Source organism: Lathyrus oleraceus, chromosome 6 (genome assembly GCF_024323335.1).
Source record: "Lathyrus oleraceus cultivar Zhongwan6 chromosome 6, CAAS_Psat_ZW6_1.0, whole genome shotgun sequence".
In the NCBI taxonomy this organism is placed as follows: Eukaryota; Viridiplantae; Streptophyta; class Magnoliopsida; order Fabales; family Fabaceae; genus Lathyrus; species Lathyrus oleraceus.
In genome coordinates, this window is record NC_066584.1 from 11,825,683 (window position 1) to 11,835,714 (window position 10,032).

General features: G+C 27.7%; 1 protein-coding gene across 2 annotated transcripts; it reads right to left on the minus strand.

Moving 5' to 3' along the window:
• Positions 1-308: 308 nt before the first annotated feature.
• Positions 309-2,334, minus strand: LOC127097225 (protein RICE SALT SENSITIVE 3). 2 transcript variants are annotated; one of them, XM_051035730.1, is made up of 7 exons: positions 2,032-2,329; positions 1,891-1,944; positions 1,660-1,791; positions 1,468-1,579; positions 1,315-1,356; positions 1,128-1,184; positions 309-846 (listed from the first exon to the last, which is right to left on the minus strand). In XM_051035730.1, exons 1-7 carry the CDS (start codon positions 2,274-2,276, stop codon positions 475-477), a joined length of 1,014 nt encoding a protein of 337 aa, XP_050891687.1. In that variant the 5' UTR covers positions 2,277-2,329; the 3' UTR covers positions 309-474. The 2 variants fall into 2 exon arrangements, with proteins under 2 accessions (XP_050891687.1, XP_050891688.1); XM_051035731.1 differs by lacking the exon at positions 1,128-1,184 and having other exon boundaries at positions 2,032-2,334.
• Between the last annotated feature and the right edge of the window lie 7,698 nt (positions 2,335-10,032).

Here is a 10,032-nt window from a genome sequence, read left to right on the forward strand (position 1 = left end):
ACACACATGATTATAAGGTTAAGAATTTTGAATCCTAATAACAGTTAAGCTAGAATTTGCAATCTGTGTCCATTGAACTAGAATTTGTGTACTTATTAGTATTAAGTTTTTATGTGTCAAAATAACATGTTTTAATTATGTTAAAGTTTTTTATGGCTTAGAAAAAATTTAGACAAATTGGATCCAATCACAAATGTTGAGGTAACATCACAATGTCTTTTCACATAATGGAAAAAAAGAAGGTGAAATGTTTGTGCACAATAATTTGTAACAGATATTATCTGCATTGCATTTATATGTAGAATTAATACACAAAAAAGAAGCATAGTACATTGCTATGATTGATTGAATTTTAGCCACACATAAAATGTGCCACCTATACCATTACTATGGTACAAATCACAACAATATCTCATAATACATAATTAATTACATGCAAATTACTACAATTATCGAAAAACTAATGCTATTTATTTAGGAGTTAGGAGCATAATCATCAATATGAAATGATCCTTCTTCAATCTTCACTTTGTGATTGTTAGGCAAAGAAGGTTGAGGTGACCAAAGAGGTGGAATGGATGTTCCATTTTGTGGAAGAATATTTCTACCTAAGTTTATGGATAGCATGGATAAATAGTTGGATCTTTCTTCATGTAGATTGTTGAGTTTGGTAACATGGTTCTTAGAAACTTCATTGTTTTCAATGATTTGGAAATTGGGTTTTGTAATGTATGGATGTTGAAAGGGTGTGTATGGTGGTCTTTGAATTGAAAATAGCCCTGGTACTGTTTGGAGGTAGCTGAATTTCCTTTGAATGTTGAGCACTATATCAAGATCTTCTGCAATCTGAACACAACTTGTGATTTTAGATTATGATTTTAATATATTTAAAATTATTGCAACCAGGTCGCAGACATTTGAAAATCATAATAATTATTTACTCGTATTATGAGTGGAAAAATAATAATCTTCGTAGTACTAACACTTTTAAAAATTTATATTTATGTTAGTGTCGGATACTGAAACGACACTAAAAATTATAATTGTATTCAATTTATTTTTCTTTTTAAATTATTATTGATATTGATGCGTGTGTTTATGTTGCTGTGCTTCATAGATAGCAATACCTTGTTAAATGAACCAAGTTGTATTAAGCCTTCTTTGACAGCAATGAGAGCAATAGTCTACCAAAAATGAATAATGGTTTTGTAGCATTATTAGTTAAATAAATTTTGGACAATTATAATATTTGCATTCACATAAAATGAAAAAGTGAAGTTTTTTTTTTCTTTATTGTTGAATCAATTTACTAACCTGAATGCCTGAATTTAACTGAAAACCCCATGCCTTTGGTTGCTATCAAAAATTTAAAATACATGGTTATATATATAAAAAAAAAAGGTTATAGAAAAATGAAACAAAATATGAAGTTTTTTTTTTTTTTTTCAAATAGCAATTATCTCTTACATGATGATCAATTGAAGCATTCCATGGACCAGTATAGTTCGATTCACATCCATTTTGAGTGTCACTATAAATCCATTTGTGACCATTATCTGCTGCAACTTTCCCCACTAATCTGCAGAATATAATAACAATATACATCAAATTCTCTAATACAACATTTGCGAAATCTGATTTTTTATTTTATTTTCTTACCCTTCTCCATAACTATAAACTTCATGAGACATTTTGAAGAATACATCAGCTCCAAATCTTTCATTCATGTAACCATTTTTCCTTTGCTCACATTCATTAAAATCACAGAATCCATCTTCCCATACAATAATCCTAACAAACAAAGCATGTTTTTAATATAATAATATTCAACATTGCATGTTATTATTTATTCAAAAGAATAACATTTTTTTCATGAAATAAAACTTATACCAATTTCTTTTATTTCCCTTGGAACGATCAAGAGAAGTCCCTCCAAATTCCCACCTTAGAAAACATTAACATAATAAAATCAAATTTCCTATGTTAAAAAAACATGGATTTTAAACATTTTATGTTCATTGGTGTACTTACCTTGGTGGAGGAAAGTTTCTTGGTACTACTCTCCAAAAAACAGCATAGACCCATTTGGAAGAAGTTGAAGAAGTGGGAAATGAGCATGTGGTTCTTAGAGTATGTTGCAAGAGAGAATGAAGTAAGGGTAATCCATTTTCCATTTTGCAAAGAGAGAGTGAGGAGAGTGTAGAGAGTAACAATGAGATTAAAAGGGCCAAAATGTTGAATAATAGTATTGTAAAATGGTACCCACACTCACTCATTCACTCCATTATGGTTGTAAATTTTAGAGTGGGACCTGAAGTTTCTCTTTCAGCTAGGTGACTGGTGAGGAGTGAGTGAGTGACATTTATAATGCAAATCTTTTTAAAATGTATTAGTTAGAGTTTATATATCTTTCCACATTCACAACCTTCAACAAGTTCTAATAGTGTTTGAATGTTGGTCTTGGTAAAGCCTTTGGAAGCTATTTTCTCCAAGCATAAGTCCCCCATTTCAATGATCTCACTTACAAAATCTAGTTGTAAGTAATAGATTACAAATATAGTATGTGATATTAAAGGTGATTGTATTATTTATCTCAAAGCATTACATTAGATAATAATAATAATTAGTATCTTGACTTTAATGAAAGTGAGATGAAGACAACATAATTTTATCATCATCTTGCATGTTAGACTTACGATGTCTTCATATCTTCATATGATAATATTGTTTTGCTTGTCTACAAATATAGTATCGAAAGAGAAACGCTCAAATAATATTAATTAAATGACAATTCTTCGTTTCTGTGACACTGTTATGTCGTGGATTATCGAAATATCTGAACTCATGGACGATACTATGTTTAAAAATTTATAATTTTCATATTATTTATCATTGACATAACATAATTCTTTAATACATATTCAAAATTATTCTCATACCATATTGTAAAATTAAATGAATAATTGTAATACTTATGGTTGATCCTTTATTCAAAATTTTCAAATTGCCCAAAGAAAATCATAGATACAGCAAAAAAAAAAAAAACTATCTCACAAGAAAAGTTAACAAAAGGTGTCGGTTTAATATCATCATAATGAATAATATCAAATGGTTAAATCTTTTCAGTGAGACTTGAAAAAAAATGTAGTGTAATGGTACTTAGAAAGTTTATAGATGTCAGATTTTAGAAAATTCAACAAATTATTTTAAAAACAATATTGAAAGCAGACATTTCATTTATGAAAAAGAAAGATCAAGAAGATTGTTCTGATTCTATATTTGTGAGATAAAAAAAATGAGACCTCGACTTAAGCTGAGGGAAGAAGACAACATCTTCTAACTGTAATATCTTCCTTAGCAACTTTGGTCATTTCCCCTCTTGCAAATATCTCAAACGTGCAATGAGAAAAAAAAGGCTATTGTATGATATGGCTCAAGAGTAAGTCTATAAATATTAATTGTGCTATGGAAGAGTGTGAAAAATGAAACACATCATTTAATTAAAATAAGGTTGAAACTTAATATTCCTAGAGACAACAACACTAGTACAAGAACCATCAACATATATGATGTAATCAATTCTAGAAGGAGAGAACACTTCTCACTGAAATATCATATGAATGGTGACTCCAGGATCAAGAATCCAAACATCCTTAGGCATAGTGCCAGAAAAATTTTGTGATTGAGAGAGAAAATGTGATAGGCTGGAGTGTTTTTTAAAGAATGAATGTGATGCAATGCAATGTGTGGGCTCAAGAAGGTGTGGATTTGAGATATTATGAGCAAATATCAACCGAACAACATATTTAGGAAGGTTCCTTACAATAGGATAGTTCTAAGTTTTTGTTTCCAAACCATTCACAAGGTTAGCTCTAGGTTTTTTGATAACATGTTCCTAGAGTCACGAACCCTGTTTGAAAATATTATCGTCGATAACAAATTACTCATTAGACAACAATACCTTCAAGGGGATCTACTCTAGGTGACATTTTCATGTCAACCAAGCGAGACATATGTCAAGAAGATCAACATTACGCAACCATCGATCCCAAGGTTATAGACGCGGTTCCCAGAGTCACTGGTCCTTTTTGAAAATATTTCCCTCAATAAGGAATACTCATTAGACAACAATACCCTCAAATCCACACCTTCCTGAACCCACGCATTGTATTGAATTGACTTCTTAAATCACTGCTTTGAAGGCATCCCTGGATGAAAAGCGGGTGACTCTTAAAGATGTGAGGAATTCATTGAAAAACTCCGAAATGGCCAAGGAAATGCTGACCTCTCATGTAGCTTAAGTTTAGGGTGCCTTGAAAGAGGAGAATGAGAAGGTGAAGGCCAAAGAAGATATTTTAGCGGTGGTGAGGAAGGAATATAAAGATTATATTGATAGTAGTGTCCAAGTTGCTTTTGAGGCCTTTCAAAACGTTGTCAATAAGATGGAAGGGCTATGCTCGAATGTTTAGGTTCCCCGGGATTTGATGGATCCTAATAAGGAAGTTGTGGGCGGGAAGATAGTCGTTATTCAGGAAGAGAAAGTTTTCTAGCTTTTATGATGAGAATTTGTAATTTTTAGTCATTTATGGCACTTGTAACAAATTTGTATTTAACAAGTTATGACTTTGCAATAATTTATCTTTTCCCTCAGTTAGGTATTTTTACCTACTTTTATTTTGTCTTTGCATGATTTTATTTCATTATGTAGTTACCCATGACTTTGTTTCATATTTTGTCTCTCATGATTTCATTTCATCATTTAGTTCCCTATAATTTTGTTTCATTTCTTTGTCTTTCATGATTTTATTTCATCATGTATTGTTGACTAGAGTGTGATTCGACGTATATGGGGACCGTGCCTGAACAAAGGTTAGTTCCCTTTCCATTCCCCTTGGTAAGGATTTTATTTGAGGTTCACGTATCTTGGGCTTCAACACCTATGCTCTATAGTGGCTAACTACCAGTAGGGGTATACCAGTTGTGGCTTTGTGCACATAATTCTTCTTTGATCCTATTTTATTATGGGAGACAGTCATATATGTTCCAACAAAGGTCATTTTATTATTTATCTCAAAGCATTACATCAGGTAATAATTAGTACTTTGACTTTAATGAAAGTGATATGAACATAACATAATTTCACCATCGTCATGTTAGAGCTATGATGTCTTCACATGACAATATTGTTTTGCTTGTCTACAAATATAGTATCGGAGACGATGCAATAGCTTTTGATTTTTTATCACACGTTTTAACCATCATGTTCCACTTATTTTTGTGCCAACAACCACATAATTTCACCATCGTCTCCCAAATCAATCACACCACAAAAAGACATTCATTCGACGTCACATGCCCCACACGTGGAACATGTCCCAAGGAGCATCATGATTACACACGACCACCTCTCTGGCGCCTGAACCCCATAAGCCACCCTCCTTAATTTTGTTTTTATCATTTTTGCATAGATTTTAGATTGACTCATCCACTTTTTATTTGAATTAAAAATTGCATTATGTGATACTTAGTTTTTAGTTTTTTTTTTGCGATTTTTTTATTCTCACGGTTATTAATTCAACATTTTCACATTTTTGACCTCTTTTATTTTGTTGTTATTAAGGTCCTTTAGCTTTTTGGCATCAACATCATGGTTGTTGTTGTGGCATCTTCATTGTTATTCGTTTGATATTAGTGTTGTTCTCGTATTTGTGTTGTCGCTATTTTTTATGGATGTCTCTTTTTTTGGTGAGGAAAATAGTCTCAGTGATCCTCATCTAGAAATGAAAGACAAGAATTTTCTCTCTCAATCACAAAGATTTTTTGGCATTATGCCTATGGATGTTTGAGTTCTTGACCCTGGAGTCACCAATCATATGATATTTCATTCGAAAGTGTTCTCTCCTTCTAGAATTTATTACATCATATATGTTGATGGTTATTTTACTAGTGTTGTTGGCTCTCAGAACATTAGGTTTCAACCTTATTTTAATTAAAGGGCGAGCTTCATTTTTTCACACTGTCTCATAACACAATTAATATTTATAGACTTACTCTTGAGTCATATCGTACAATAGTCTTTTTTTATTCTCATTATACGTTTGAGATATTTTCAAGAGGGGAAATGACCAAAGTTGCTAAGGAAGATGTTAATGATAGAAGATGTTGTCTTCTTCCCTCAATTTATGTCGAGGTCTAATCTTTTTGTCTCACAAATATGGAATCGGGACAATCTTCTTCGTCCTTCTTTTTCATAAATGAAGTGTATGTTTTTATTATTGTTTTTAAAATAATTTGTTGAATTTTTTAAAATATGACATCTATCAACTTTCTAAGTACCATCACATTACATTTTCTTCAAGTCTCACTAAAAAACTTTAACCATTTGATATTATTATTATGATGTTTAGAAACCGATCCTTTTTGTTAATTTTTATTGTGTGAGATAGTTTTTGTTGTTGTTGTATTTATGATTTTCTTTGGGTAATTTGAAACTTTTAAATGAAGGATAAACCAGAAGTATTTCAATTATTCATTTAATTTTACAATATGATAGGCGAATAATTTGAAATATGTATTAAAAAGTTATGTTATGTCAATGATAAATAATGTGAAGTTTATAAACTTTTTAACATGGTATCGTTCATGAGTTCATATGTTTCGATAATCCACAACAAAACAGTGTCACAGAAAGGAAGAATCTCATTTAATAAAATATTTTATAAGAGAATAATAATAATAATAATAATAATAATAATAATAATAATAATAATAATAATAATAATGGATAATAATTATTATTATTATTTATGATTTTAATCGGTCAAACAACTGTTTTTTATTTCACTTGGTCAAAAAATTTATCTCTTCTATATATAAAAACACCTCTAATTTTATAAAGAGGAAGAAAACCAAAAGCATGTGAAATTCTTATTGTTTTTTATTTTCTTATTTGTTTTCGTTCTGTTTCGATTTCATCTTCCCGTCAATATTTCTTATTATTGTGATACCTCAGATTTATAATAAAAATTTAGAAAGAATCGGTTGAATTCGGGAAAATTTACGATTATGAGACGGATAAATCCTGAAGGACAGTCTTCTTACACGCCTTACATTTATTATTTTGCATGTTCAATGGATGAGTTATTTAACTTTACAACAATCTTGAGAATTTATGCTTTATCATGATTGATTTTAATAATTTCAGGTTCTATATTTTCAAATTCATGTTATATATTTATTTTGTTTCATGGTTGTTAAAATATGTTTATGGTTCTAAAGATTTTTGTGTCAATTGAGCTACTATTTATTTCTTTCCATATTTTGCCTTACAAATACAAATTGTAAAAATACTAAAATTCTGATTATAGACTTTTTGTTTTGAAGAGAAAATAAAATGAATTCTTATAACTTAGATTATTTTTTATTCTTCGTCACATTAAGTTCATGGAAATTAATTATATATAATTGTTTATTTTATTTTTATATTAGTTATTATATAAAGTTTTTGTTATTCAGAAAGAAATGAAAACTGTTATTACTGAATTACTATGATTTTATATTATTATTGTTATTGAGAGGTCTGTGTTAACTAAAGTTTTTGATACTACTTCTTAGATATTAAACATAAATTATTATATTTATTATTGAATTAAAACTATTTTATCATGTTGAAATAGTTCCATATAATATAATAAAAGTGAGTAAATGATTGCTGTTTGACTAATTTATCACCGTTAGAAACAAATTAAGGGATATTACTATAAACAAATTATAGGGATATTACTGTCATTATTTCATACATTAGTTACACACTGAATATATTTTTTTAAATAAATTTCTCTCATGATTGTGAATTAATTGGGTCTTTCAAGTACATAATTATAATTTAATTTCTATTAATAATTAGGGTAATGCTAACTTGTGCTAAGGGATGAATATAGTGAAAAATTATTGAAAATTGTGTCTTAAATTTAATACAACTTCATAATTAATATTTTTATTGTTTTTTTCAATAAGAATTTTTTATTTGTGGGTTTTTTAACTTGTGCATTTGGGGCACAAGTTAGCATTACCCTAATAATTAAATAAAATTAAATGTTTGTTATGATTAATATTTATTAGATTTATTTTGTAACATTAGAGAGACAATTATTAGTAAAAATAAATGAAGGTTTTTTTTTGGAATAAATGAAGTTTTTAAAATATAGATTTAACTTTTTTTTATATTTATTTAAGAGAATTTTTATAGTTCTAGAATTACAATGTCTAAAATAAAGTTAAAATGCAAAAAGTTGTGATAGTATAGTTATATTATAACGCATTATGTTATGAATAGTTGTTTTTATGATCTTTATAAAAATCATGTATCTATAAAGTTTTGAATGTATGTTTATTTCTATTATAATTAACTAATAGATATGAGATATCTAATTTTGTTAAATGTCTGTGCAAAATTTATCGAGAATTATTTATAATATTAAAATTAACTTAGATGGCAATAGTAATATAATTGAGTTATTGTGTAAGTAGATATGATTGTGTTTAATTCTCAATTATATTAATTAAATAGAATTTAATATTATTTACTCCAAATAATTAATTGAGTTATTGTGTGGTGTTGAAAAATATTTGTTATAACATAAATTTTTGTGAAGATAAAATAGAGTGATATGTGTATTTTTAATTTGTGCCAAATATATTTGACTGCGAGGGCATGCAAATAATAGTTATATCAGAAGAATTTAATTTGATGCATGCATATAATATTTAAATATTTGTATGAGTGTATGAGAGATGATTTATTTAGTTGAAAATAACACTTAATTATTTTACAAACAAATAACAAGTAATTTTAGAGATACATATATCATACGAGTATATACGAATGAGAGAAATAAGTGAAATTGAAATTTTATTATTCTGAAATAATTTTAACATTTATTTATATATTTTTGCAGTATTTGAAAGAATCATAAAATGTTTGAGATATCATAAATCGTTACATGTGGTATGTGTGGATTAAATCCTTGTATTTAAATAATATGAGCCTGCTTATTGAAATTGATCATATGAGAATAAATATGTAAGTGTAATTTGTTTTGTTTGCCATTTTTATTGAGTTAATAGGCAAATAGCATCCTGACCGGCACTTATCCGTCTCTTTGTCTTTTTAATAAATATACGCGAAAATATATATAATATTATTTTATTTAATATTAATTTTAATTTGAAGTTATATACAAAATTAATAGTAAGAATGTAAGATATTTAATGGTAAAATTGATTTAAAAAAATAGACTACACAAAAATCAATTTTTTTATATATTGTTATAGATGAAGGAGTATATATATGATTTGAGAGACGAAAAAAATAATGTAATATTGTTTCTAGTGCGGATATAAATTTTCAATTGAAAGGTTGGTGATTAATTTATTTAATGAGTATTGTAAAATATTTTGATGATGATTTTCAATCACATTAAATATTTGAAAAGAAATGTGAATTGTAATATAATTTTGAGTTGATGACTCACTGTAAATTAATACAATGATGATAAAATAAGCTTGAAAGACATTCAAGCAGACCGGCTTAATACATACTTATATAATATATTCATATTTATCATCATTGATAGTGTTGACATTTGAAAATCATTCAAATATATACATTTATAGTAAATACATAAGAGAATTTATTTATATCTTCATTGATATATATTTTCGTTGAAAGTAATGCAGCTTATAAGTCTAAGAATACATGTATAAATTTATTGAGGAGACCAAAATATTTTTTTAAAATAGATTTATATTTATTAAAAATATTTTTTAGAAGTATAAGTTGACCGGTGTAAAATTAATTCTATTGATTGGTTTTATTATGGTTAGTGAGTGCATAAAAGGTTGCTCTCATGCTTGAGCATGGTAATGTCACAATGAATTTAATTTATATAAAATTAAATTATTTTATTTTATTTATTAATGAGATGATGTCACTTAAAAATATTTTAATAGGACCTGCATAATAAATTCATA